The sequence below is a fragment of the Pseudomicrostroma glucosiphilum genome (assembly GCF_003144135.1).
Source record: "Pseudomicrostroma glucosiphilum strain MCA 4718 unplaced genomic scaffold BCV69scaffold_11, whole genome shotgun sequence".
In the NCBI taxonomy this organism is placed as follows: Eukaryota; Fungi; Basidiomycota; class Exobasidiomycetes; order Microstromatales; family Microstromataceae; genus Microstroma; species Microstroma glucosiphilum.
Window position 1 is genome coordinate 242,384 of NW_020289923.1, and position 26,316 is coordinate 268,699.

The 26,316-nt window shown below is 56.7% G+C and overlaps 11 protein-coding genes across 11 annotated transcripts; 1 reads left to right on the top strand and 10 right to left on the bottom strand.

Moving 5' to 3' along the window:
- Window positions 1-381: 381 nt before the first annotated feature.
- BCV69DRAFT_250965 (sugar transporter STL1) lies at window positions 382-2,354 on the bottom strand (the record flags this gene model as incomplete). The annotated part of the gene is made up of 4 exons (XM_025490404.1): window positions 382-1,166; window positions 1,273-1,690; window positions 1,808-2,236; window positions 2,325-2,354. The coding sequence occupies 4 exons, from the start codon at window positions 2,352-2,354 to the stop codon at window positions 382-384; spliced, it is 1,662 nt and encodes a 553-aa protein (XP_025346600.1).
- A 1,939-nt stretch (window positions 2,355-4,293) lies between these two features.
- Window positions 4,294-5,284, bottom strand: BCV69DRAFT_39932 (hypothetical protein). The gene has a single exon (XM_025495251.1). It carries the CDS (start codon window positions 4,976-4,978, stop codon window positions 4,388-4,390), a length of 591 nt encoding a protein of 196 aa, XP_025346601.1. The 5' UTR covers window positions 4,979-5,284; the 3' UTR covers window positions 4,294-4,387.
- A 131-nt stretch (window positions 5,285-5,415) lies between these two features.
- On the bottom strand, window positions 5,416-7,046 carry BCV69DRAFT_300273 (hypothetical protein; the record flags this gene model as incomplete). Its single annotated transcript, XM_025494440.1, has 3 exons — window positions 5,416-5,573; window positions 5,665-6,272; window positions 7,012-7,046. The coding sequence occupies 3 exons, from the start codon at window positions 7,044-7,046 to the stop codon at window positions 5,416-5,418; spliced, it is 801 nt and encodes a 266-aa protein (XP_025346602.1).
- Window positions 7,047-7,494: 448 nt separating this feature from the next.
- On the bottom strand, window positions 7,495-8,089 carry BCV69DRAFT_39899 (hypothetical protein). Its single transcript, XM_025495250.1, has 2 exons — window positions 7,577-8,089; window positions 7,495-7,518 (listed from the first exon to the last, which is right to left on the bottom strand). The coding sequence occupies exon 1, from the start codon at window positions 7,968-7,970 to the stop codon at window positions 7,623-7,625; it is 348 nt and encodes a 115-aa protein (XP_025346603.1). The 5' UTR covers window positions 7,971-8,089; the 3' UTR covers window positions 7,495-7,518; window positions 7,577-7,622.
- A 470-nt stretch (window positions 8,090-8,559) lies between these two features.
- On the bottom strand, window positions 8,560-10,419 carry BCV69DRAFT_39054 (sugar transporter STL1). Its single transcript, XM_025495247.1, has one exon. It carries the CDS (start codon window positions 10,303-10,305, stop codon window positions 8,713-8,715), a length of 1,593 nt encoding a protein of 530 aa, XP_025346604.1. The 5' UTR covers window positions 10,306-10,419; the 3' UTR covers window positions 8,560-8,712.
- A 964-nt stretch (window positions 10,420-11,383) lies between these two features.
- Window positions 11,384-11,759, bottom strand: BCV69DRAFT_284075 (hypothetical protein). Its single transcript, XM_025492916.1, has one exon. The coding sequence runs from the start codon at window positions 11,713-11,715 to the stop codon at window positions 11,452-11,454; it is 264 nt and encodes an 87-aa protein (XP_025346605.1). The 5' UTR covers window positions 11,716-11,759; the 3' UTR covers window positions 11,384-11,451.
- A 382-nt stretch (window positions 11,760-12,141) lies between these two features.
- On the top strand, window positions 12,142-13,209 carry BCV69DRAFT_250844 (DUF300-domain-containing protein; the record flags this gene model as incomplete). The annotated part of the gene is made up of 1 exon (XM_025490398.1): window positions 12,142-13,209. A coding segment is annotated over one exon (1,068 nt), but the record flags the coding sequence as incomplete, so codon positions are not given.
- Window positions 13,210-13,437: 228 nt separating this feature from the next.
- Window positions 13,438-14,795, bottom strand: BCV69DRAFT_39582 (hypothetical protein). Its single transcript, XM_025495249.1, has one exon. It carries the CDS (start codon window positions 14,542-14,544, stop codon window positions 13,534-13,536), a length of 1,011 nt encoding a protein of 336 aa, XP_025346607.1. The 5' UTR covers window positions 14,545-14,795; the 3' UTR covers window positions 13,438-13,533.
- Window positions 14,796-15,112: 317 nt separating this feature from the next.
- On the bottom strand, window positions 15,113-17,241 carry BCV69DRAFT_278183 (pali-domain-containing protein; the record flags this gene model as incomplete). Its single annotated transcript, XM_025491195.1, has 2 exons — window positions 15,113-16,572; window positions 16,728-17,241. The coding sequence occupies 2 exons, from the start codon at window positions 17,239-17,241 to the stop codon at window positions 15,113-15,115; spliced, it is 1,974 nt and encodes a 657-aa protein (XP_025346608.1).
- Window positions 17,242-18,640: 1,399 nt separating this feature from the next.
- BCV69DRAFT_39328 (guanine nucleotide-binding protein G(I)/G(S)/G(T) subunit beta-1) lies at window positions 18,641-20,337 on the bottom strand. The gene is made up of 3 exons (XM_025495248.1): window positions 19,954-20,337; window positions 19,346-19,823; window positions 18,641-19,248 (listed from the first exon to the last, which is right to left on the bottom strand). Exons 1-3 carry the CDS (start codon window positions 20,066-20,068, stop codon window positions 18,792-18,794), a joined length of 1,050 nt encoding a protein of 349 aa, XP_025346609.1. The 5' UTR covers window positions 20,069-20,337; the 3' UTR covers window positions 18,641-18,791.
- A 1,004-nt stretch (window positions 20,338-21,341) lies between these two features.
- BCV69DRAFT_284078 (hypothetical protein) lies at window positions 21,342-25,931 on the bottom strand. The gene has a single exon (XM_025492917.1). It carries the CDS (start codon window positions 25,539-25,541, stop codon window positions 21,675-21,677), a length of 3,867 nt encoding a protein of 1,288 aa, XP_025346610.1. The 5' UTR covers window positions 25,542-25,931; the 3' UTR covers window positions 21,342-21,674.
- Window positions 25,932-26,316: the final 385 nt, after the last annotated feature.

The window sequence follows — 26,316 nt, forward strand, 5'->3', positions numbered from 1 at the left end:
AAGTTGTGCCACCCGAGTGATCGACTAGCTCTAATTGGCGGAGGTTCTGGCCTGTATGACGAGGAACTGGACGATCACATGTTCCGGTGAGCAGACGTTGGCACAAGGAGCACACACGCGAAGCTGCGCTGCGAAGATGAGTGTAAAGCATATAACATATATATAAAGTGGGAAGAAGGAATAAAGAAGCATCAGAGCAGCCGGCATCTAAGCAGCACGCCTTCTACTCTAAATGGAAAGGCAAGGTATGAAAGAAATGGTGATTCTGTATCGTGGCAAGCCAGCGAGCGAGACCTGTCGCCGATAATGAAAGGCGTGAAAGAAAAAGTGTGACATGGGTGGAGAGAAGTCAGCGGGCCTTGTTCAACTTGTTCACAAGGTTTACATGCTGCTGTCTGCCGATCGGGTCTGTACCAGGGCATCCTTGCCGCCAGCATTCGCCTTCTTCTCGTGCATGCCGCCCTCTCCCTGCTCGGAGAGGATGTTGTCCGCGTCGAGAAGCTTTCCATCGGTACCGTACCTCCTTGGCGTCCTCTTCTCGATCCTGACCACATCGTAAGGGTCCAGCATGGAGGCCTGGGCAAAGATGCCGTCCATCTCCTCGAGGGACCTTCCGGCCGTCTCGGGGAAGATCCACCAGGAAGTGACCGCGATAAGTGCGTTGATGACGGCAAAGATGAGGTAGGTGTAGTTTGAGATGTTGGCGAAGGCGATTGGGGTGATCAGGACAACCATGAAGTTGAAGAGCCAGTTGGCGGAGGTGGAAATTCCGTTAGCCGCGGCTCGGATAGAGAGCGGAGTAATCTCGGCGGGGTAGAGCCAGGTCATGCCGAGCCAGCCGATGGCAAAGAAGGTGTTGAAGAGGAAGAGGAAGACAACAGCGACGTAACCAGGGGCAGCATTTTGAGCTTTGTTAGAAGCGACGCCGCCAACAGGATCCAGAGCAGCTTTAGACGTACAGCCGGTCAAGATGGCCATGCAAGCACTCATTCCGATCGCTCCGAAGATCATGAGCTTCCTGCGACCGAAATGCTCGATGGTGTAGACTGCGATCCAGGACGCCAGGAAATACTCGGTACCGTTCGCAGCTGCCACAATTCTCGAAATTAGGGGGCTGAAGCCCAAATTGTTCTGGAATATAGTCGCAGCATAGTAGGTAATGAGGTCTAAGAAGTGGAGAAAAAGTCGATCGAAATGTTTGGTAAGTCCCAACTTCCTTCTGTACCGGCTTCCTTCCGCAGCACACTCCAGAATCCTCTAAGAGAGACTCACTGATTCCCGAAATCTGTTGGTACATCTGGATGACAAAGCCTAGTGCAGTGCGGTGGAAGTTCCTCTCTTTGCCCTGCTTGAAGAGATCGCCGAGTCCTTTGCGGTTTGCTTCCTCGATGGATTCGCGAATCTCATTGGCCTTGAGCGTAATGATAGGATCGTGGATGTTGACCTGGTCCAAAGATGCAAGGACACTCCTAGCTTCCTCCTCACGGCCTTTGAGCATCAGCCAACGAGGGGATTCAGGCATCCAAATGGTGATAAGGGTAGGGATACACAATAGGATTTGGAAGGCGATGGGTACCCTCCACGCGGCTGAGGCGTGGGGAAAGTCAGCAAGGTTGAAGTTCCCCGTGGCGTAGCGAGAGGAAGGATCTAGCCAATAAAAGGCGAAATCTATCCAGTATGACATGCAGATCTGGGACGGTTGAGGATTTATTTGAGGTGTGACGAGGATGGAAGAAGGAAGAGAGGGGAGCAGATCGGGTCAGTGAATTGATTTCCGCAGTTAAGCGCGACGCCCACTAATACTCACCCCTCCGGTAATGAGAGCACCTTCGACCATGATAAGCATCCCGCGCTTGTGAGGTGGCGAGCATTCTGACTGCCAGACAGGGATGGTTGCGGTGTGCATTCCGTTACCAACGCCCGTGACGATACGACCGACGATGAGCTGCGCCAGAGAGAAGGAGCTGCACTGAATTGTAGCTCCGATCATCATGATGATAGTTCCGATCCAGATCACAGGTCTTCGTCCAAGGCCGTCACCGAGCCAAAGACAAGAGATGGCACCGATGAAGCAGCCGATTTCGTAGAGGCCGACCGCCACTCCTTGTAGAGTAGCCTGATGAGACTTGGCGTTGGTGCCGGAGCCGGTAGTCGTATCGATTTCAGGGAAGACCGCAACGAAGGAAGGGAGAGTGAGCAAGCCGCCCATGACTCCTTGGTCGTAACCGAAGAGAAGCTGCGAGCATCAGGGCAGATAAGCCAGGAGAGAAAGGGATGAGTGCGGGTTTGTGGAGCGGACGCGTCGTCAACGCTGCAACACTCACGAAACCGGCACCAGCAGCGAAACCAATCATTCTACTGAGAGCCAAACCCGACAGACCGAAGAAAGTCGGGTAGTCCCGATCACCGGTGGTATGGTTGAATCTACCCATCTTGGCAGACTAGCTAGGTGCGAGCTGTAGAAGGCGACGGCGGGAATGTACAAATGACGAGGAAGAGAGAGGGAGAAAGAGGCGAGGAGGACTCTAAGGCTGGGGGAAAGATAAGCACAACTCTAGATGCCTTGAGGGAGAAGACACTTGAATGGGGCTGAACGGGGGATGACATCTGCCCCATAGTCTACTCTTAAATACCCCACACAGGACTTAGCCGAGAACCGGTTGTCTCCAGGATGCTCCGGTGTGTTACCTGACCAAGGCACTGAAGCGAAGGGGCGGGATGTCGAGGGAGGATGAGCCGCCTTCGCCTTGGCAGCTGCTCGCAGCGGCGGTTTGGACGAACTCTGCCGGCTCCGCCCCCGGATGATGTACTATCCAGAGATTGTCAATCAATTCCTCTCTTCATTTGCCGCGCGCCTGATACCCATGAAACGCAGCGTGCAGCGTGCATGAGGGGCAGCGAGGGCGGAGTGAGCAGCCACTGGACCCCCAGGCGACTACTTTTGTCGGCGCGGCAGCTGGCATTGTTGCCGATGAAACCCGTCGACGGAGTCTGCTGGCGCTGTTCAAGTGGCACCCCTTGCCTGCAGCAGCCAAAGAGAGGCAGCAGCACACGGTGTCAGCATTTCACACCGCGGGAAGGGCAAGGTGCTGCGCCCCTGTCCGCCTCTCGCTTCTGACGCAGGCACAGCGACCAATGCGGGGCTCCGGAACCCCCTCCCCGGTCTCGCTAGCACCTCATGCCGCCTCTCCCTCGCCGACGTAGCCTTGTACTGAGCCCTTGTCACAGGACAGACCAATGCCCGCTTCGGCGTTTCCCACGCGGCCTGCCGAATATCCACGCAGTGCCCACGCTTCAATCTTGATGACGGCGTGATCACCCAAGCCGACGGCGGGACATCAATACTCCTGGGTAAAGCGATGATTACCCATCGGGTTGCCGCTCTAGCACCGGTGGCGTCTGGGGAAGCGGGGCAACCAATTACCCGACGCTACGGAAGGCTCCAGGCTCCAGGCTCCAGGTTCCATGACTAGAACTCCGGCAGGTGCCACCTGCCGTGAAAGATCAGGGCTTATCGTGTGAGTACAGTATTGTGGCGCGTGTGTGTGGCGCCATACCCTCATGGCGCGCACTCTCCGACTTGCTCTGAAAGACTTGGCCGTGTACGCTAGGCTCATATCCGTGCCAGCACGAACAGACGCTGGCTTCTCCTTCTCCCGCCAACGTGCTCTACTCGGAAGGCACAAGCACTTACATACAGCTTGCAAGAGCTGCAAGAAATCCCCTGAGCCAGCCGTTATTCTCCGTGTGTGGCGCTGCATGGTGCTCAGGAGGGCTCACAATTCATACTACGACTCGTTTTGCGAGATCCTCGAGCACCGCTGTGCGATGCTGTTCGGGTAACTCATCAGACCGTATGTGAATGAAGACCTGCACAACAATTTGGATTGGCTCTACTAAGGAGACAGCAAAGGATGATATGTTCGAGAGCTGGTACGAATCAGGGACGATGAGAGTGTCAAACGGGATGTGGAACAGCACTATGACACAAAGCCTACTTGCAGAATGTAGCCATCCTCCTGCTGTACGAGGGTGACCTCGCGCCCCTCGCAGGTGATCCTGCGTCCCAGCACGCGTCTCCCTTCAATTAACCACTCCACGCGGAAGGTCCGCAGGTGATTATCGTAGAACGCCCCGCGTACTCTCTTGCGAGGCAACATGAGGTGAGGCTGGATCAGGGCCAGCCGTGGCCCAGACATGTAACAACGCAGCACGTCGTTTTCTTCGGCCGGATTGGCCGGATTCCTCGAAACATGCCTCGTTGTCCTACCAACCTTGATCCCCAAGCCATCCGCTAGCTGTCGCGTATGATCAAAGAGCAGAAGATGATCCGCACCCTGATCGAACTCGTACCAGGTACTGGCGACTAGGCAGCCGTCCGTGTCGATCAGCCCCGACGAGAGCGGCGCCCCTCGCTTGCACTGAGGTACCGAGCAGGGATCCTGCGCGCCTTTCTGTTCGCAAAGATGCCAAGCGCATGCAGGCCATCGAGAAGGGGATTCCAGTAGAATCCCTCCTGATCTCGGAAGGTGCTCGCGATCGCGAACTCGAAGCACGTGACGTTTGCGGGAATGGCCCCCTCTGCCATGATGTGAGGAGTGATACGAAGGTGTAGAGGGGCCGCCCCACGGGGCCGAGTGGCATTCAGACGGTGCACGTACCCAGCGAGGTATTCTCGTGTCTCGTCGAAATCGGAGGAGGCGATGCGCACTTGGTCATGCGTCCCGTCGCCGAGCCAGAGACCTAGGAACTTCGGCTCGATTGGCAGATTGTCCGTGTGGGGGTCTCCTGTTGGCATACTTTCGAAAGGGAATCTGGCAAGCTTGATCCATGTGCCTCCGGGAGGAGGCTCGCCCCTAGCAGGATTGTTCACGTGTCGGGACTCGAAGTACCGAGACACGGATATAATGTGAGGCTCTCCTGGTAGGAGCGCCTCGGGGTCGACTTTCATGGACAAGTGCAGTGAACAGAGGGCCATGAGAAGGAGCCGAGCGCTGGGCTCGGTCCCGCAGCTCAATGTGAACGTCCTTGTAGCGCCACACTGGCAAGCGTCGTCGCTTTTGAGGCGTCTGATGGCTCGTCGGATGAGGTTAGGCGAGTATGCCTCCTCTTGCCTGAAGTTATCCGAGCTCGGTGCCTGAAGGTGTTGTCAAGGCAGGACCATTCACCGTACATCGAATTCGCCCACCGGCGCTGATCACTCGCGATATAGGAGAGAGCGACCTATGCGGACAGCTGAGGAGGATGGTACAGTACCGATTGAGAGGCTACGAGAGCGTAAAGCAGAGAAAGAGACAGCGGAGGTGCAACTGCAATCCTGCTGCTGCATGAGGATAGTCTCGCGCCCCTCGCAGGTAATGCTGCGCCCCATCACGAATTTCTTTCAGCAGAGGGCTGAATACCGATGCCTAGGGTTTAGTTGTCGTAGAAGGACCCATGGTTGCCTATCGTTAGTTCGTCGTAGAAGTCCCCATGATTATCGTAGACGAGCCCAAGATTAGGCGTCCTTGCGGAAGGAGCTTCCAGTGTAGAAGCTCCAAGCAGTGTGATTAGTTCGAGACCATGCTTGGCAGCTGAGGTGGAGTGAGATATGAAGGCGCAGAGGAGCTGCTCCGTGTGGGCGAGAAGCATTCAGATGCGCCACGTATGCGTCCAATGGAGCACGAGCCTCCTCCAACTCTGTGGAGAATATGGTGGGGCCGTTGTGAAGGCCGTCCCCGAGCCACTTCCCCAGCCAGTTTGGATCGAGGGGCAGCTCCTCGGCCTGAGCGCCTCCTTCCGGGAGGACCTCGAAGGGGTACCTCCCGAGCTTCAAGAACGCACCTCGAGGGGGGTCACCCGTTCGAGGGTTCTTGACGTGCTTTGAGTCCATGAATTGCTCCACCGACAGCGAGTGCAAATACCCCGGGAGCAGCGCCTTGGCATCCACCCGTGCAGCGAGCTCTGGAGAGTGGAGCGCTCGTTGAAGATGCTCCGCCTGGTCAGCGTTGCCACAAGTCACCTGAAAGGTCCTTGAGGCGCCGCATTGGCAGGCTCGCTGGTCCTTGAGGCGTTCGGCAACATACTGGACGAGGAAGGGCGAGTATGCTGCGTCTTGAACGAATGCATCCGAGCTGGGAGCCTCGGGCGCCCCGTCACTCGCCTCAGATCCTTCTTCGTCGCTGCCGTCGCTCTCGTGGGGTTCAGCTTGGTTTCCTCCTTCGAAGGTTTCATCGGTGTCACTCGATGGCACGAAGGGAGGGTCACTGGTCGGGGGAGAGCCAGGTGACGAGCTGAAGAGGTGCGTGGGAGCCGTACTTGTGATTGTGGGGGGCCGAGGTCGAAGATACGACTCAGGAGCCGCAGGGATGGTGGGTCATTCCAGCCGAGCGAGCTCCTGTAGCGCTTGCTGCTCTGGAGTCGTGAAGCCGACACACAATGTGTGCCAGCTGACGATACAGAGATTGCCTGGTTAACCTTTCTGTTGGGAACCACAGCGGCTCCAACAAGTTTGGTGGCAACTAGATGGACTCGGTGCTGCTTACAACCACGAAGGAAGCGTCTTTTCATTGTCATGCGTGTGATTGTGACCGTGAAAGTACTGGTCATAGCAAAGTCGAAGACCGTGACATTGCTCTGAACACCCTGATGGCCTGGAGGAAAGACCTTGGGACGGATTCGCAGATGGAGAGGGGCTGCTCCAGCAGGGCAGGTGGCATTCAGTCTGGTGACGTAGGCGTCAAGGTAATGCCTTGTCGGGGCAGATCGGAGGAAGAGATGATGATATCACTGTGTAGGCCGTCGCCGAGCCACAGGCCAAGTCATTTGGGCTCGATGGAGGGGGCATGTCTGGCCATTGGAGTTGAGCAAGCTCTTGCCTCGCACTCTCTTCGGGAGTGGTGTGCCCGATGCATAGCGTATGCCACATCACCAGAGTACGCAGCTGTGGATTCTTGCACCTCTTGACGTGACGGTGAGGGCACCCACGTGTTTCGATGCTACTAGATGCAGTTGGTGGTCCACATCGATTACGAACGATGCGATGCCCTCGTCTTTGCGTTGGCCATTGTGTGAAGCGTGCCAGAGCTGGATGACCACCTTGCGAGGCTTGTTGAGGGCCTGTGCGGCACTGAAGGAGACCTTGATGACTTATTTGCTTGTATCAAAGGAGTTGTCGGTAGTATCAACGAAGGCCACCGATGTCATGTAGGGGTGCAATCGATGTCGTCATCGGCATGCGTGATGGTAGACTGTGTAGCAGTGCAAATGGTGATGCAGAGTCAATTGTCGAGTATTGCTCGCATGTTGTGTCGTCACACTTCATCTACTGACCTACTAATGAGCCTTAAGTGCGACAGTAAAGTAAAGCAGTCATTGCTTGTCCACACATGCGAGCTTGCATTTGGCCGTAGGGGTAGAGGCGCGCTTGGATGCGACCATAGCTAACGTTGTTCGGCATTACAAGTGTTAGTGAAGTGTGTTAGAGTAGTCTCGATAGAGTAGTCATGTCGTAGTACTGTTGGTCAACGGATGATAGAGCTGAGTCAGTTGTCATGGTAGTGATCGCATGTCGACTCGATGCACTTCTACTACTCACTATTCATTGAGAGTGGACAGTGGTCGAAGAAGGCTGTAGAGTACCTCTAGACTATGTGTGAGACAAGTGTATTGTAGGTGATAGCGTGAGAGAGTGTCTGGAGGGAAGGAAAGGAAAGAAAGAAGAGGAAGGAAAAAGAAGAGACGAGCAGACCTCGCAGCACCAGCAGACGCAGCCTCAGACTCTTCATGCTGGCAATGCGCGCCACCCCCCTTCCGTTGCGCGGTCCTCCTCGACGGAGCCGAAGTGCTACACCTTCAGGAGCGTAAAATTTGGTTAGCAAAGTCCACCAGGTTGCTCGCCTTTTCGTCGTACTAAATGGATATCTCGCGCCGCAGAATCCACTCGTATGTTCGTATCTATGATTGTTCGTCTCCTCTGCCTGACTTCGCATGCACCTCTCGGAGTGCACCAGCACCACTTGGCAGCGCACTAGAGCGGTCTCTACGTCCAAGGCTACATGCGCCTCGGTGACTGGATCAGGGGACGCGAGTGCACTGGAGCGGTACACAATTCCGCCCTTCGCACGCGGAAGGCGGCCAGAGGCGCACGCGCCTCCAAAAAAGCTCAGGCTTCAAGAGACACCGCTCGAGACCGCGATGCCTAGTCCAACGAAGACAGTACTCATAGTCATCAGTCAAACTTGAGCCGGACTGTGCTGCTTGGATCAAATGAGCGTGCTGTAGAACATCTTAACAGTTGTATCGCAACATCAATGGTCCATCCACGTTCAAGGGCGTCAGGAGCGCGAGTGGCTTTCTCCCTCGGGGAAGCCAGGTACGCCGAGCATGATGAAACCATCGGGCAGCTAGGTGGGCCAGACCTTGACATCAAATACTGGGCAGAAGGTCCCACTACCCAAGGTGACCAGGAAGTGTCATGCAGGGAGAAGTTGCCTACAATATAGCTGCTGCGAGAAGATCCACATCAGCGCTTCTCCCTCCTGGCTCCAAAGAAAAGGTAGAAGATGTCTGCTTGTAGATCAAGTGGCATCGTATCGAGAGACATTAGAGCGAATAAGTTGAGATGAAGAGTGGAGGGAGGCATAGTTGTTACATTGCCAAAGCATAAGATGGTACAAAAGCCCCGTTCCGTGTCTCAAGTAGGCGAAGGGGCACAAAAGGGTCCCTAGCCCATTATTGGCTACTCCGGTCCGAAGAACTCTGCTCCAATGGTCCTCCCGCAGATGTCTTCTTCTCGCCTACTCCACCTTCCTCAGAGAACACGTTCTCGAGCTCCAGCAGTCGACCCTTGGTGTCGTATTTCCTGGGAGTCGCCTTCTCTACCCTAACAACATCATGAGGATTGATGTACGAGGATCTAGCAAAGATACCGTCCATCTCCTCAAGCGATCGACCCGCGGTCTCTGGGAAGATCCACCACGAGGTAATGGCAATGCAAGCATTAATGACAGCGAAGACCAGATATGTGTAGTTTCGGATATTTGCAAACGCGATTGGGGTTACCATGACGACCATAAAGTTGAAGAGCCAATTTGCAGATGTAGAGATACCGTTCGCAGCCGCTCTGATCGACAGAGGTGTGATCTCAGCAGGATACAACCACGTCATACCCAGCCATCCGATGGCGAAGAAGGTGTTGAAGAGGAAGAGGAAAACGACGGCGACATATCCAGGTGCTGCGTTTTGAGCCTCTCCGGTTGGGTCACCCCCGACTGGGTCGAGTGCAGCTGGAGATGTGCAACCGGTCAAGATTGCCATGCAAGCGCTCATGCCAATGGCCCCAAAGATCATCAGCTTCCTTCGACCGAACTTCTCGATCGTGAATACAGCGATGAATGAGGCGATGAAGTACTCCGTACCGTTGGCTGCAGCTAGAAGGCGAGATACGAGGGGGTTGATCCCCAAATTGCTCTCGAAGATGGTGGCGGCATAGTAGGTAATCAAATTAATACCGCTGATCTGTTGGAACATCTGAATGACGAAACCAAGAGCCGTTCGGTGGAAGTTCCTCTCCTTGCCTTGCTTGAAGAGATCTTGAAGACCCTTGTGCTGTGCCTCCTCGATTGACTCCTTGATCTCCTTGATTTTGACGGCAATACTGATATCATTGAGAGCAATCCTATCAAGCGAAGCAAGGACTCCTCGAGCCTCGGATTCCCTTCCTCTCAGAAGAAGCCATCGGGGCGATTCTGGCATCCAGATCGTTACCAGAGTGGGAATGCAGAGGACGATCTGGAAGGCAATCGGAATCCGCCAAGACGCGGAAGAGTGTGGGTAGTCGTCAAGACTGTAGGTTCCAGGATCGTTGCTCGAAGAGGGGTCTAGCCAGTAGAAAGCGAAGTCTATCCAGTAGGCCAAGGCGATGCCGCCAGTGATCAATGCTCCTTCGACCATGATGAGCATACCGCGCTTGTGGGGAGGCGAGCACTCTGACTGCCATACTGGAATAGTCGCTGTGTGCATACCATTCCCTACACCTCCAATGACTCGTCCTATGATGAGCTGGGCAATGCCGAAAGAAGCAGCCTGGATGATAGCTCCGATGATCATAATGATTGTCCCGATCCAGATGATCTTGCGTCGTCCTAACATGTCTCCTAGCCAGAGACAGGAAATGGCTCCGATGAAGCAACCGATCTCGTAGAGACCAATGGTGAGACCTTGCAGGACTGTCTGTGATGAGTTGGCTGAAGACCCCTCGGGGGTCGTGGTGTCGATTTCGGGAAAGGTGGATACAAAAGAGGGCAGGGTGAGGAGACCACCCATGACTCCTTGATCGAAGCCGAACAGGAGCTGTGAAGTGGCAGAGGAGGGAGCGACACGGCGTCAGCAAGGACACGCAACTTCCTGGCTAGCTTTCGGCACTCACGAAGCCAGTACCGGCGGCAAAGCCGATCATACGACTCAAGGGAGCACCCGAAAGATTAAAGAAGCTCGGGTAGTCCTCTCCAGGCTTGTGTGCAGTGTCGAGGAGACCCATCTTTGGCGGTGTGTATGAGGGTGCTTCGAATGATAGGGTGGTGGAACAAGGAGCTTTCGCAGTGGATCTGGACGAAGACGCGTTGCTCGTTGGGGCCCCAGAAACCTGCCCTGTCTTATATGCTGCGAGTCGTTCCCTCACCAGGGCTCGGATCGCCCTCGTTCTTGCTCAACCCAGGCATATCGTCAAAGGCGAGGTCTCCGATGAGTTCTTGGCTTTTGACGGTGTACAGTTGTGATGTTGCTTCTCCAGGTCTTGCGCTCTGCAAGAGGGTACGGCGTTTACTGCTGTCCTCTGCCCCGCCCTGCAGAGGTAGCGGGGAAGGTCTTGGCGCTGGCGGAGTAGTGGTCAGTGCCTCCTTCTGTATGCAGGGCCATATTTTAGTCGTCGGATGCTGCGATGGCCTGTGGTCGTTCTGGTGGGTCTGTCACTGCCACATTTCAGGGAGTCGCACTAGATGCGTCTTGCCCTCCGCACTCTCATATCCGAGCTGCCAAGGCGTTCGGGTGATTGAGCGCGTGCTGCAGAAGCCGTCTGCGAGTCATGAGTGCTGCCTCTTGCTCTCTGAAGCTGGGTACCTCTGCTCATTGTCCAACGTCCAGAGTCGATGACGCAGGAGAGGGTTATTTGCGGAGAAGAAGCAAATGTAGATTGGGAGCAGCATCGCTGGGGAGGCTGGCGGCCGTATCCTCCACGCCAAGAAAGGTTCGAGGTGGATTGGTTGAGTGATGCTGCAGGCATGGCGGTCGGACTTCTTGACTTGTGCTCTTCTTGGCAGGCTGGGCGCCGCTCCTGCCTCCCTTCCGCCTCGCGCCCATCACGCAGCGTGCGGGTCCATCTTGGACACTCTTCTGAGGTGGCTTACTTGCTCTTCGTCTGCTCCTCAGACGAGGTTTTCCCAGTAAGCAGCGAAGGGGCCCCAAGTCACACCGTCACACTGCTTCTATGCTGATGTCTGACCTGCGCCAGTCACGATTGCAAGTCGCAGCTGCAGGCGTACCGCGGGAGGAGAGGGTAGATGCTGCGATGGTGATCAAGGGCGAGTGTAAAGACGATTCGTCACTGACTTTGTCGAGAGCTGGCCGTGTATGCTCTGGATCTCCAACACTCGTGAGATGAGCGGGTGTATAGGCAGACACAAGTGCAGCAGCTGGAAGGCTCGCCAGGCACACCCAGGTGTCATGTCCACCCTGCATCGCCGCCGCCCAATTCCGAAACACTCGTGCTGCTGCCAAGCGCCGTTCGTGAGTCTAGCGTGGCATATGCGTGTCACAGTGGCTTTCGGTGCGGCCCTGATCACTGCCAGTGTCTCCACCACAAGTCTTTGATCGCAACTTCCTGCCATCACCATCTCCTCGAGCTCATCTGTTCGTCTTCTGCCACACGTCGGCAGGGATGGCGGGCAGTGCAGTGCAAGCGGCAAGCGAGGCAGCACACAGGAGATGTTCTCTTGTCGGCGTCTTTCCTGCGCGCCGCACTGTGCCGCTCGCTCAAGACGCCTCCTGAGTGCTCAGCTCCCACCCGAAATGACGGTACAGCTCTCTCCACCCCCTGTCCCATCACTTTGACGGCAGAATAGCAAGTGATCATCTCCCACCTCTATCTACGTTGCCGCGTTCGGCATGGTCGCCACTTGTCCCAGCGACAACACCGTCGCCGTTGACCAAGAGACCTTCTGGGACGGAAACTGGGATGCTCACAAGATCGGCTGGATCATTTCCGGAGCTGCAGCTGCCGTCACTCTAGGCATCTCCCTGATCACGATCATAGGCCATGGTCGCAACTACCATCGTCCCAATCAACAGCGTCAGATCATCCGAATTCTCCTGTTTGCTCCCGTCTTTGCCATCATCTCCTTCTTCTCCTACCGCTTCTTCCGAGACTACACCTACTACGAGCTCATCGAAGTCGTCTGGGAAGCAGTTGCCATCGCAGCTTTCCTCATCCTCATCCTCAACTACATAGGTGAAGATGAAGGACAGCAGAGGAACGTCCTTGCAAAGAAGGACAAGAAGAAGCTTCCGCTGCCATTCTGCTGCTTCAGGTACCGGCCTAGCAAGGCCTACTACCTCGTAGTCATCAAGTGGGGGGTAGTGCAGTACTGCTTTGTGCGTCCGGCTCTTTCCATCGCTGGGATAGTGCTCCAGTACTATAATTTGCTCTGTGAGAGCTCGCTCTCATACAAGTACGGCTACGTCTACATCCTCGCAGTCGACTTTACCTCCATCAGCATAGCTCTCTATGCTCTGATCGTCCTCTATGCTCTGATCAGGGAAGACCTCAAGGGCCGCAGACCGCTCGCAAAGTTCCTGTCAGTCAAAGCTGCCATCTTCCTCACCTTCTATCAGTCCTTCATCTTCAGCTTCCTCCAAGACAAGGGCGTCATCAAAGCTACCGAGTACTGGACAGCCACAAATGTCTCGGATGGGTTGAGTGCTCTCTGCACGTCCTTGGAGATGGTCCTAGTCGCAGCATTCCAGGTATGGGCCTTCAACTGGAGGGAGTACAAGGAGATTGGCAGGCAGATGGCTTCAAGCCAGCACGACGGACTGGATCCCAAGAAGGTCAAGATCAAGCATACCAACCCGCTGTACGCCATCTTGCACGCCCTGTGGCCGGGTGACCTCTTTGTGGAACTCTGGCACTCGATGCGCTTCGCCTATGACAGAATGCGAGGGAAAGAGTATACCCGCCACGATGCTCGCTTCAATGCAGGCGACATCGTGGCAGCCTTTGGCGCGGACGGTCGGCACGACAACGACGACAATGGCGCGGGACAATGGGGCGTGCAGCAGGCCTCGAAGGAGACCGAGTACGGGATGACGCCGAGTGCTGCGTCTCGGAGTGAGATGCAGCAGGTGCCAGGCAGTACGCAGCCATACCAGTCTCGAAACCAACTCTACCGCGAGGACACTCTGGTTGATCAATCCAGGTACGACGACGAGGGTGTACACCTCATGCCGGGCGCCAAGGTCAACGACCACGACAGGAGTGGTTTCGGCTCCTCTCGCTCATCAACTTCGCTCACCCATGAGCAGTCCAAGCAAAGGGAGCCTCAGCAGGCGCCTCCCCTTCCCGCAGGAGCAGCAGCAGCTGCAGCTCAGTACTACGGATATCCTCAGAGGCAAGACCATCAGTATACCCCTGCGTCTGCCCAGCCTTCTGCACAAGATTACTATCTGCCTGCCAATGGCGGGCGTGCTGCGCGCTACGATGAAGAGCCTTACATGCAAGGCGTGTCTGGGGAAAATGGTAATGGGCGGTACGCCGCCCAGCCCCAGCAGCAGCAGTATCAGACTCCCCCTGGGCACGCGTACGCCAATTACCAGCCAGCAGCGCAGGAATACCAGCAGCAATACCCTAGCAGGACCAGTAGAGAGTGGGCGAGTGGAGGGCTCACACAAGGTCAAACTCAGAGCCAGAGTCAGGGCTATGATCATCATTCGGGCTACGATCGAGCGAGACCGACAGGACAAACGCCTTCGCAGGGCGGACAGGCCTACCAGTCGATGAGCTATCAGCCGAATGACTATTACCAGCACCAGCAGCAGCAGCAGAGTCAGTACGGACAGCCATTGAGACCAGGACAAGGACAGCAGCAGTGGAATGATGGACAATACCCCCCTGGCACAGGTCGCGGGACGCCGGACAGACCCCTCAGCTGGGAGCCGCAGGCGCTCTAGCTTAGCTCGCCTACTGTAAGGGACACTAGCCGCAAGTGATACGATACCAACCAGGATCCGGACGCGGACGATATTCCCATGAGGACTCGATGGACCTTCCTCTTTCCGCCTGCTCACGATCCTCCTGTAACGATCCGATGCTTGCAGACCAGTCTGTCTGTCTGTCATCGCAGACTTGTCGTCGTGCACCTCTCCTATACCTCCGCCTCCTCTTCCTCCCTCTAGTACCCTACTACTGCTACTCCTGCTGCTGCTGGTGCTGCTGGTGCTGCTGCTGCTGTTGTAGTTTTTGCTCCTTAGACATGTGTAAATAGTGCTACCCATAGCAATTTCAATCCCCATTCCCACTCCATATCATTCCCATTTCGATCCCAATCTCATCTTATACTCATACTCACGACGCACGACGCACGACGCACGATGCACGACGCACGACGCACGACGCACGACGCACGACGCACGAAGAATTGGACCGTACTAGACTCTTCGTTCTCGCCTCTTCTTTTTCAGACTGGACTGGGTGGGACAAATTTCACAAGGCGAGGCGAGGCGAGGCGACGCCAGGTGGGGTAGCTTGAGGTTGAGGTGGAGGTTGAGGTGAATAGCAGTGGCCCTAGCAGGCCTTCGGGACAAGAAACGAGAAACGAGGAATGAGGAACAAGGAGCATTCATTACAGGGCATGACGGTACAATCACATCTTCCAAGGTCATGTACAATGTCTCACTCTCCACTCTCTTCGCCTTCGCCTTTGCCTTTGGTGCAGAGATGGTGGTGGTGGGAGTGGAGGTTGAGTTAGGTATCACATCGGATCCTCCTTCTCTCCACCTCCTATCCGGGGTACTCCTAGTCAAATCCCTCCCCTCCATCCCCCTCCCCCCTCCCCCCTCCCCCGCCTTCCTGTAATTACCATCACCTCGGAGTCTTTTCATTCGGGTATCCTCCACTCGCACTCGCCCCACCAGGAACAGGCAAAGGTCCTCTCCTCCCCATCCCTCCACTCCCACCCCCACCACCTCCAGCTGCGCCAGGGGCCGCTCCGGCTACAGGGCTAGCGGAAGAGATTGCCGTGGCTGCTTCATAGGAGGGGACTTCGGGCTGCTGCTCCTGCTCCTGCTGGTGATACTGCCCCTCCTGATATGAGTAGGCATTTGAGTTCGGAGCGACTTGAGCTGCAGCAGTACTGCTGCTAGTATTGGCAGGATTGTGGTACTGGTAGTCTTCATACGCGTCGTCCTGCTGCTGCTGGTGTTGCTGGGGATGCTGTGGATGCTGCTGCTGATATTGCGAGTCGTAGTACGCATCGCCACGTCCCGTCGAAGACGAAGCCTGCTGAGGAGCATACGTCGACGCCTGCCCTCCCCCTCCCCCTCCCCCGTAGGGATCTACCGCCCCGCCAGTCTCGCTCGCGTCAGTGTACACATCGCTCCTTTGCTGTCCCCTCGACTGATAGCCCGTATCATTGGTCGAGCTCATCGCCAGTCGCTGCGCAGCGCTATGTCTCCCCTGCGCGGGCAGGGGGACAGGCATGGCCATCGTCGAAGGTCCGCCAACGGCATAGCCCGATGTGACACTCTGGGCTAAGGAGCGACTGCGTTCTGGTTGCGCAACAGGGGCAGGATCGGCGTATTGGCCGTAGCCCTGATTGCCACTGTCGTGTGCAGTGGGGTACTGGTAGGCATTACTGTGCTGTGTCTGTGGTGAGGCCTCGTCGGCATAGTAGCCGACCGTCTGTCCTCCAGAGCCAGAGCCTGCGTGGGGGTGGGCATAGCCGCTTGTAGGTTGAGAAGGGTCCGCTTGATGAGGGTTCGGGTACGGGTAGAACTCCTCCTCGCCGCCATAGGCCTGCCCGGCTACCTCCGTGGTGAACTCGTCACCGCGGTGAGACCGGCCGTAGGGGTCGTCGGTGTACTCTGTCCGTCCCGTATCATCTCGAGGGGCAGCACTATGGTAGGCACTTGCCGCCGCCAAGCCCGCAGCAGCTGCGCCTGGAGCAGCAGCGCCCGAGCCTCCGCCGTAGGCTGGTCCAACGCCGTTGACGTACCCCGCCCCACCTGAGCCATGATAACCTCCAGAGCCATACGCCCCTTGTGATTGTCCAAATGTTCTCCCTACTCCCGCTTGTCCATAGTCGCCATAGCCCCGCCCATCATCTGCATAATCGCGATATTCATAATCGTCCTTGAGGGGCACCACGTGCTCGTACTCGGCAAATTGAGGGAGATGTCCCGTGCCTGCACCCTTTCTATTCTGTTCTGCCTCGAGAGCATCCATTCTCATCCGCTGACCATATGCATTTGGGTCTGGGTGGGGAGTATGGTAGTCGTCATTGTCCTTTTTGCCTCGTCCTCTGCTTCGGCCACCGCTCGAGCCTGGGCAGCAACAGGAACAGCAGAGGGCAATTTGGGCGAGGATTAGGCACACAGCTGCAGCTAGAGTGAGCCAGACTGGGCGAGTGAGACGGAGTGGGAGGCATGTCAGCATATCAACACCACCTCAATGGCATGCAACGGGTCGCTCTACTCACTAGCTTGGCCATAGGAGGCAGTACCCCCCGCCGACTCCACCCTCTTCTTCAGGATTGTAAACAGGGCCAAATCAATGGCAAAGGATGCCAGCGACACCGTCGTTGCCAATCCCGCAACAAAGGTGGCCAGACAACCCATTCCAAAAGCACAGTGCTGCAGTACTCCCAGGAGGAAGGCGAGTGCAGCAAGCCCACATGCTATCGGGTGGAGGATGAGGACATAGGTAAGGTCGCGAACGGCATCTGTAGCGAGTGACTTGAGGAAAGAGGCAGATCCCGATACTCCTAGCAGATCAGCAGCATCGGTTACATTGTACCCCACGCTAGCCGAGGAGCACGTGCTGTTAACACAGTACCCCAGTGTGCCGAAGCGCAACGTCTCTGCAGTGGAGCGGGTGCTGGCTGTGACTTCGAGAAAGTAGAGAGAGGTGGTCACCGGCACAGTCACCGTCGCAAGGGCGAGGAGGACGGCGGCGGCGAGTGCCAGGAGTGTTCCTGGGAGTGCGGGATTCATGATCGGTCGCTTTGGTGTGGGCCAGCCCGGAGAAAGAGGAGAAGAAGTAGTGGGAGCCAAGGCCTAGTGAAGCGCGATCGGGAGGGTAGGGATGCGAAGGGTACGATGCAGTAGAGTGATGCGAAGTGGTTTGGCGGAAAGAGGGGCGCTCAACCACCTGCCTGGCTAACAACCTCCTTTGTCTGATGTAGAGGAGGTGGTTACAAACGCAGGGACCTCGCACTGCCGATCGGGATGCCGAGCAGGGGTATATCCACCAGAGCGGCGCAGAAGAGATCGAGGCGCAACAGACGACGGCGACGACCTCGAAGGGCTACAAGTCTCCAGCAACAGCCAAAGGGAAGCAGGAGGAGGAGGCGGAGGCGGAGGTGGAGCAATAATGGACTCCAAAGAGGAAGGACGGCTCGATTTCATCGAGTGAGGCGAGGCGCAGGGCCACATTACTTTACTCGCCGCCCCCCCGTTCGGGATTCGGACGACGGCGGGGGCATCTGACAGGACAAGGGCAGACGCACACAGACGCAGACGCAGAGGTGCCTTGACGCGAGACAGATGCTGTGCTCCGCCTCGCCCTCGCCCCCGCGCGCCTTGGCACCACAGCACACAGCCAACCCAGCAAAGCCACGCCACCCCCACACCCGCACACTCAACGTCTACATCCACACCTCTCTCAGGATACATTCACTCACGCCTTTGCTCGCTCAGCCAATTGCACACGCTTGCAGAGTGAGAATCAGCATGGGATCAACTTCTTATGTATTGTTCTGATGGCCAGACAATGTCAAATGTGTATGAGAGACAAGAAGGTGCAGCTGACAAGAAGCGCAGGGGTAGTACTGAAGGAGGCAAGGTGAGCCGACAAGTAAGGAAAGGGAGGAGGGCGAGGCGGCGGGAAAGCGGTAAAGGCAGCATTGGCTTGATTGATGACAAAAAGAGGCATGGTAAGAAAAAATTGGGTGTGTGAAAGAATGGGAAATGAAAAAATAAAAGGGGGAAAAAGAAATAATAGTGACAGAAGAGGTAGCAGCAGGGTGGGTGGGGAGACAAGATGAGGAGGGCAGCAGTCAGATCTGACCTCGAGAATAGAGGAGAGCATGAGAAGCGTGCCAGAATGACGTCTAGCCAAGGATCGCCCTTGGGTACTGCATCGCACAAAGCACCCCTGCGTACTCAAAGACCCGCCCCATCGCCGCGATCCCTCTTTCTTCTGCTGCAACAATCTCCATCCCGCCCTCTGTCCAGACTGTGAACCTCTACAGATGGCCACCACCGACGAACTTCTGCCTACGCCCTTGGGCTTCGTAATTTTGCTGACATGTATGATGGTGTGATTGAGAGAGAAACGATCGTGACCGTTCTTCGAGTGCCCCTGGTATTGCTCATCACGATCATGATGCCACTGATCGACTTGCGCGCTTCCACCTTCTTCTTTACGACTTCATTGTACCGCTTCTGCAAAAGAGTCATCCTAGACTTCATGTCTGCCGCTTCGCACGATCGATTGTGCAGCGGTCCTCCGCTTCTTCTTGCAAGCTGCGAACGCCCTGCACCTAGGCCCAGACGAGGAGCTTGGCATCCCAAGATCCAGTGCAGAGGGCCATCCCGTCCGCACTAACACCCAGACAGCTCACCCTGTTCTCGTGAGCAGCAAGCACACCCACCCGCTCGCCCTTGAGGGTGTCCCAGACGTTGCAGTGGTAATCGTCGTAGCCAGCAAAGAGCAATCGGCCAGAGTGAGAAAAGGCTACAGAGGTGATACCGCAGAGGATGTTATCGTGGGTGTACTGATTTAGCTCCCGGTCGGCTCGCAGGTCAAAGAGACGGCAGGAAGCATCGTCTGAACCAGTTGCAAAGGCGTCGCCATTGGGGAAGAAGGACACAGCATTGATGTCGCTGTCGTGGCCTGCAAAAGTCTGCACTGCCTTGCCTGTCCTGATGTCCCAGACCTTGGCCATGGTGTCGCAAGCTCCGGAGATGAAAGTGTTGGGGTTGGGGCCCAGCGAGATGCTGTGTAGCGATGACGACAAAGGGAGGGAAGGGTGGAAGGGCGGTCAGTCTCGACGTGATCTCGCTCGTGATTCACTGCCGGCCTTCGTCAACTCACCTCATCACATCTCCAGTGTGATCATTGAACTCCATTGTTCGCACACCTGCATCGATATCCCACAGCATACACGTCATATCACCCGACGAGGTGATAATCTGTCGATCATTGAGGAAGCGACAACACGAGAGGTAGCCCGTGTGCGCGCTAAGTTCCCTAGCCACCTTGGCACCTCCCTCCCTAGAACGCAGGTTGTAGATGCTGCAGATGTTGTCCAGACCACCACATGCCACCCAGTTGCCCGAAGGGGAGTAGGCGCAGGTCATGACCCAAGAGGAACGCAGCGGAATGGCATGCACCTTGTTGGTTGTGTATGCATCCCACACGATGAGCTTTCCATCTTGTGAGGCAGAGACGATATGCCTCTTGTCATTGGACCATTGCATGGCATAGATCTTGGCCAGATGACCCTTTAGTGTCCGTCGCGGCTTAATCACAATGCGTGGTAGAGGGTCGATCTCGGCAGCCATTGTTCTCACTGGAGTGGGGAGCAACGATTCAGGCAGGGTACGACATGAGTATAGTCAGTTACCGTACTCTCATCATAGCGCCGTTCAGAACCTTCACTTGTAGCATCCGTCATCTCCGTGTTGGCTCTATCAACTCACGTGTAGTATCAGCCAACTTCTCTTTCCTCGACCGGATTTGGTCTTTCAGCTGATCAGCTTCTCTCCTCGCAGCAGCGATCCTCTCCTGCAGATCCACATTTCCGTTGCTGGTCATATTGACTGTGTCGCGTGTGACGAAGAGCTTGTTGTGATGGTAGTAGAGGTGGTCTTGTGGGAGTGAGGGCTCAGAGGAGGTAGATCTGTTGAGCCTCTGGAGGTCGGGATATACCAGGCAGGAAGCTAAGGTCCAAGCGTCACTCGGTCTTTCGAGACCAAGGTTGAGATCTTGTACAGGTCGGCCGGCTAGACTCGTCTACTGCTGTCTCTGAGAGGCCAAAGACGAGATGAGAGCGTTATCGTTATCACCTGGTAGACGACTTGTCACTCTCAATGTGATGATGCTGCTGCAATTACTGCTTGCTCCTCCTGGTGCCAGTCGGAGACTTTGCAATGCGTGGTAGTCTACCCCTGACGCAGCCTCTCCAATAGCGCAGACTCAGGCTCGGGGAAGAGGTAGCCAGGTAGCGACGAAGGCGGAGGTGAGGGTTCCCTGTAACAAGAGTGCTGAGCGTCTACGAGGGAGGAACTGAGCCTTGTGACGAGTGCTTGCTTGTGTGCGCTTTGTGCAGCTGGCCTTTGTTGTGGAAGTTGCAGCTAGAGTGCCTGAGGTTGCTTGCAGGCAGTCAAGAGCAAAGGGGGTGAGCTCTCCAATAGTAGGGTGCGACGGCGAGTGAGACCGTCGAGGGGGCGAACAGGGGTGCTATGAGTCCAAGGTAGGACAGGGAAGGGGGAACAAGCGGCGGTGATGGTGACGGTGACGGTGACAGGGTAGGGGGAGAAGGGGGGGTGGGCAGATGAGATGCAGGAGAGCAATCGAAGTTGGGTGCGCGCCTCGCCTCGCGCCCGCTTTGAGCGTGTGCGTGGGTGGGTGGGTGTGCAGGCAGGCAGGCAGGCGTGCAGCCTAGATCCGAATTGGCATGGCTGGCGGGTGCGGGCGAGCGGGCGTGGACTAGGACGAATGTGCCGTGGCTGCTGCTCAGGCCAAGAGACAGACACACACACAGGCGCAGTGCCCTTCGTCTGCCCTAAAGGCGCAGACGGATAGAAGCAGAGCAAGGCAGCCAGGCAGGCGGGCGGGCGGGCCGGGGCCTTTTTCTCTCCCTCCCCTCCTCCCCTCGGTCCCTCTTCTTCCTCACTCACTCCTGCAACTGCAAATGCGATTCCCACAGACAGCTGCTGTCTGGACTATTCTCCGATTCCCCCTTTGTCTTTTCCCTACCCTCTTTTGCTCGGCACCTCGCCCCACTCGGCGATTTTAGAAGTGGTAGAAGGCAGTCGCAGTCACAGTCACAGTCCCAGTCCCAGTCCCAGTCGTCAGATGCATAGAAGGAAGGATAGATTGCACAAGTCTAGAATTGGCAGTGTTCGATGCAGTGCAGAGTGTCACATTGCAGGAATCGTGCCTAAGGAGAATGGGGGAGGGGAGAGCGGGCACAAACCTCCGCGGTGGCAATGGTACAACAGACGTACACAGACGATACGAAAGGATGCAAAGGTACGGGAGAAGGTGCGCAAGGGAAGCACATCTAGACGTCATGAAGGCGCAAAAGTTGAATATATCTAAGGTGAAAGCGCTGGATGTATCTAAAGAGATTGGGTATATGAAAGTACATCATGGGAAGAACAGACAGATTTCTACGGTATCTACTAAGTGCAGCGGATCAAGCGCTAGTGGTAAAGTGTCGCAGCCGACTGGCCCTGCGCGGCTGGTAGCGGTGCGAGGTGGAAGCGCCTGACTGGCACCTCGGCGCCACATCGCGGCCTCTCTCGCCGTCAGACGAGGAAGATGAGCTCGAAGAAGCGGGCGAAGACGTCGGGTTCACCGACATCCTCTGCCTCACCCACCTCACCTTGAGAGGCGCAGTGATCTTCTGTGCCCTCATCATCTCCAGCTCCAGGGAGAGCATGAGCAAGTGAGCTGAATTGCTCAGAAGCGTCGGCCTCGCCGAAGGCTGGTTAAGCACATCGCCAGACGACTGCTGATCCTGTGGTGAGGGCTGGTGGATGTCTACAGCGCTTGGCGACAAGCCTTCCGCCTCGGATGGCGCAGAAGAGCTTCCTGGCAGATTACCCTCCAGACCAAACGTAGTTCGTCGAGACGAGGCATCGCGTCGCGAACCAGGCAAGGACATGCCAGGGCCAGTGGGTGCCGACAGCAAGGGCTTCTGCTTCAGCAAAGATCCGCTCTTGACGATCTCGAGGAGGCCAGAGCTGGAAGCAGAGCGTGGAAGACTGTTGCGAGGGTGCTCATCGGAGCTGAAGCTACAGCTGGTCACCTTTACATCGTCTCCTCGTCCTCGGCCTGATCGAGAGCGCTCGTCAGAGCTGTGACCCTGCTCACTGCGCTGCCTGATCATGGAAGGACGAGCTGATGGGCCCACATCGGCATTGATACAAGTGCCAGCATGTTGCTTGGCCACGGCGTTGCCATTAGCAGCTACCTTGGCATAGGTAAGGTTGGGCGAGCTTCGAATCGACCTCATGGATGCGGGTCCCTCTTCGGTCAGAGAAGCTCGCCGGCCAGTGAAGAGGCCGACGGCGCATTGACGGGAGCGAGTGGGAGCGACGTTCATCTCGCGCGAGGCTTGTCGACTTCTTCCGCGGCCACCCCTGCCTGCACGGCCTCGGCCTGAGGTCTGATCGTCATCACTATCAACTCTAGTTCGCGGGGCCGATGATCCTTGCTCCGCATCGTCAGATTCAGAAAGGATGAACTTCGAGACTCGTGGTCTTTCTTCGTCGGACGAACCAGAGCCTGAGGCGCCTTCGAAGGCCGAGAAGTTTTGGGGTACAGGAGCTTCAGCAGCAGGTCGCGAGGCACGGACAGCGTCTCTGGACCTTGCGGCGCGCCGATGGTGAGAAATGGTGATGAAGCCGTCCTCGTCTGGCACCTTTGTTCGAAGGGATGCAGAACGGCTGGGGGATGTGTCGCGGTGACACGTATCTCTTGAAATTTGAGAGTCCTCTTTGCGGCCCTCCTCTTCCGTCTCGTCGTCGTGCAAATTGAATGATGCCCGACTCTTGACGTTCGTGCGCTGCGACGCTTCCGCTTGGCGAGAAGCAGTTCCGACGAGAGCAGTGTCAGAGCTGAGGACGAGAGCAGGCGGTGCGTCGTCCTTTTGCTTCGCTGCCAGGATTGGGCTACGCTCACTGTCCGAAGCGGTGGCTCTCTCGTCAACAATTGGGAAGCGCTTCCTGTGCCGTCCGCCACTCGTATCTACTGAGCGGCCTCTTGCTCGAAAGGCTTGCAGATGCACAACGGAGGAAAGCTCAATGTCCGGATCGATGCTCTGTCCCAGACCAGATACATACGCCCCGGGATCTTTGTCACCTTCAAGTGGACTTACGACACCTCGCGAGGTGAAGCTCGAGCGGCGGTTGCTGGATCGCTGTGCCTGGGTAGCATCGCTTGAGAGTGTGATGCTGGACGCCTCGGGCGAAGACACCAGGGACGACAGCGAGAGTGATGCGTTTTCGAGGATGTCTTCTTCACTCTGACTACGGACAAGGGCCCCGTCAGTCGTTGCAGATGGGGACTCATCGCTCCGAGGTGCGCTCGCGATGCCCGTCTGATCTCTAGCACCGGGGAAGAAGAGGTTTGGCAGGCGAGCAATCTGTCTCCAGCTGCTTGCCAACAAGCTCGACCTCGACTCGTCCGTCACAGCTGCCGAGGGTGAGGGTGATGGTTGACTGCCCGCCTCCCCGGTCGGGGGTGTCGAGCTTGCTGGAGAGGCAATGTTGGAGAGAACGCGGAGCTGACTCTGAAGATTGCTGAGACGATGCTGGTATGCCATTGCAAACCCTGATCTACGCGCCGCTTCGTGCTCGCTGTCGGACAAGTCCTTATGCTGCTTCTCTGCCACGGAAGAGTCCGGATGTTGCTTGACTGCTGGTGCTGCAGCGGAAGGCTCTTCTTCGTCTAGGAGGGAAGTAGCCTCGAGTGCAGCGACCGTCGCATCGCCACCGTTGCTGAGGGACGATTGGCCGGGGCGAATGCTAACCACAGAGCTACGTCTTGCCGGCTTGTTATTGCTGATGTCGTTGTCATCCCAGTCGACCGGATCAAGCTTGAGATAGTCTTCGACAGAAGCAATGGAAGTTCCGGAAAGCATGTCCCCTGCCGTCTTTTCAGCTTGTCCAAATGACATGGAGAGGGCCCATGGCAGCCTCCGAGGAGGAGACCCAAAGCGGCGGCCAAGTGAGGCAGTGCCGGCAGAGACAGGCGCGAATCCCAAGACTGTACTCTCGCGGGTCGGCACAGACGTAGAAGTTCTTACGGCAGGATGGTCGACATTGGAAGGTATGCTGGGTCGTCTCGAGCTTGGCAGAGAGTTTGCCGACTTCCTCTCTGTGCCCTCGACATGAAGGCCGTGCCCACTGCCGCTACGAGTCCTGGAACGTCTCCGGCGGAGGAGGGCAGCGGAGAAGGCCTGTGCCGAAAGAGCGGCGGCGGTGGGGTCTTCCTCATCATCTGCCAATCCGAAAAAGGCAGCCTCTCCCTGCTCGCTGTGGAGCCTACTGCGACGCATGGGATCAGGCGAAGGCACAGCCAAGAACTCTACCTCGCTCGAAGGACTGCGACTCATCGCGCTTGAGGGATCCGAGAGCTCGTCAGGCGTGGTAGGAGTGGCAGAGGCGGAAGTAGACGCAGAGGTGAACTCGGGAGAGGGACAGACCAAGACCAAGTCCTCTTTGGAGAGGCTCTTCTCGGACATCTCACGACGAGCAGCTGCATGAAGGATGCGCATCCCCCTTTGCCTGTCCCTCTCAAGACTTGCTCGGCGGCTGCGAGCGAGGCGACTGGCATGAGCGCCTTCCTCATCTGAGCTGGTGAGCTCGTCGCTGTCCACCTCTTCTGCAACGGGAAGCGAGGCAGTGAGAGGACGAGCGGAACTGGTCCTACTTCTTGAAGATTTTGGTTTTCGGGGCAAGGAAGGTCTGAGATCGGGTAGCTGGGTGGCCAAAAGCAGACGAGAGGCGGGTTGGTTCTGCGACGCTGATGTGGCTAAAGACTGCCTCGAAGTGGCGTCCGCTCGTGCCCCTGCAACTGTCATTTCCGATTCTGCGCCACTGGCCCCGCTTCCACTTCCACTACCGCTACCGCTGGTGCTGGAGAGGACAGTGGCGCTAGCCCCACGACGATCCCATCTACGTGAAGGGCTGACATTGGCACTCCTACCGCGGCTGATCTTGTAGAGCGAGGGTGTGTCCTTGCTGGAGGTTGCAGTGCCCGTGTATTGATTTGTTGCCGAATGAGGAGCTTTTGCGGTAAGCAGACCATGGGAGGGCAAAACCTTGCCAGTTGTTGCTGCATCTACGTCTACATAGAGTCTGCGTTCCGGCCTCTTACCAGCCGCAATGGATGACAGTGGCTGAGTCTGGAGATGGTGCTTCTCTGGAATGAGACCAGCGATGATCCGTTGTGCTTCTCCAGGTATAGTAGAGGGCGGTGTGTACGAGGCAGACGAAGGCGCCACTGCCGCCGAGGAGTACGGCGAGGCCTTCGTCGTCGAGCCTCCGGGGCTCATAATGCTGGGTGAGATGATGCACCAAGATCAGGTGCAGATGCTCTCTATGTCGGCGTGGGGTTGTAGCAGGAAAGAGGTGCCTCGTATGCGACGGAGTGCTCGATTATGCTGGATAGAGGCTCGAGAGTAGGACGGAAGCAAAGGTAGCGACGTCGGGATGGGGGGATAGGGTGGACGTGCGTGGCCAAGGGAGACGGGAGGCGCAGGTGCCTTGCAGAATCAGCTTTCCCTCTTTGGCAGGTGTCCGAGAGAAAGAGAGAGAGAGAAAGAGAGACACCGAAGTGAGAAGAGGTGCCGCACGATGGTTTGGGTGATTGGTAGGAGGCGTGGGTGGGACAATGGACGAGGGACGATGAACGATGGTGAGAGAGTGAGATTGCCGGTGGGGGGGGGCGATGAATTAGAACTGGCGTTGCCTCACCTTACTCGTCCGACTCGTTAGAAATGGCGGCAGGGCGGGCCAGTCTCAGCGCCTTGGGTGGGGGCGGGAGAGTGGGGCCACCTGGCCCGCGTTGCTGTGCCGGGACTTGCCTTGGCTGAGCTGCGCCTTGTGCCTTGTGCCTACGCCTGCGCCTTTGCCCGCCTCCCCTTTCAGGCCCCTCCGGGAAATTGCCGCACAAGAAATTAGCAGTCCTCTCTTAGGCCGCCCGGCCAATGTACAGTGGTAGGCAGGCACGCCCACCGGCACCCGCTCCCACTAACAAAGACCCGCGGCGCCCCGACACCATCCGGACTTGTCGTCCGTCGCTGGGCTCCAGTCCTTCTGATTGACCTC

What these genes read in the sequence shown, in the direction of transcription:
- BCV69DRAFT_39932 (XM_025495251.1), bottom strand. Translation starts at nt 4,978, where the DNA reads ATGGCCCTCTGTTCACTGCACTTGTCCATGAAAGTCGACCCCGAGGCG.
- BCV69DRAFT_39328 (XM_025495248.1), bottom strand. Translation starts at nt 20,068, where the DNA reads ATGACCAGCAACGGAAATGTGGATCTGCAGGAGAGGATCGCTGCTGCG. An exon ending in GAAGTTGGCTGATACTACAC is followed by an intron (nt 19,824 to 19,953) that starts GTGAGTTGATAG and finishes TCCCCACTCCAG; the next exon opens with TGAGAACAATGGCTGCCGAG. An exon ending in CACACTGGAGATGTGATGAG is followed by an intron (nt 19,249 to 19,345) that starts GTGAGTTGACGA and finishes ATCGCTACACAG; the next exon opens with CATCTCGCTGGGCCCCAACC.
- BCV69DRAFT_39582 (XM_025495249.1), bottom strand. Translation starts at nt 14,544, where the DNA reads ATGGGGATTGAAATTGCTATGGGTAGCACTATTTACACATGTCTAAGG.
- BCV69DRAFT_284075 (XM_025492916.1), bottom strand. Translation starts at nt 11,715, where the DNA reads ATGCAGGGTGGACATGACACCTGGGTGTGCCTGGCGAGCCTTCCAGCT.
- BCV69DRAFT_39899 (XM_025495250.1), bottom strand. Translation starts at nt 7,970, where the DNA reads ATGCGAAGTCAGGCAGAGGAGACGAACAATCATAGATACGAACATACG.
- BCV69DRAFT_284078 (XM_025492917.1), bottom strand. Translation starts at nt 25,541, where the DNA reads ATGAGCCCCGGAGGCTCGACGACGAAGGCCTCGCCGTACTCCTCGGCG.
- BCV69DRAFT_39054 (XM_025495247.1), bottom strand. Translation starts at nt 10,305, where the DNA reads ATGGGTGGTCTCCTCACCCTGCCCTCTTTTGTATCCACCTTTCCCGAA.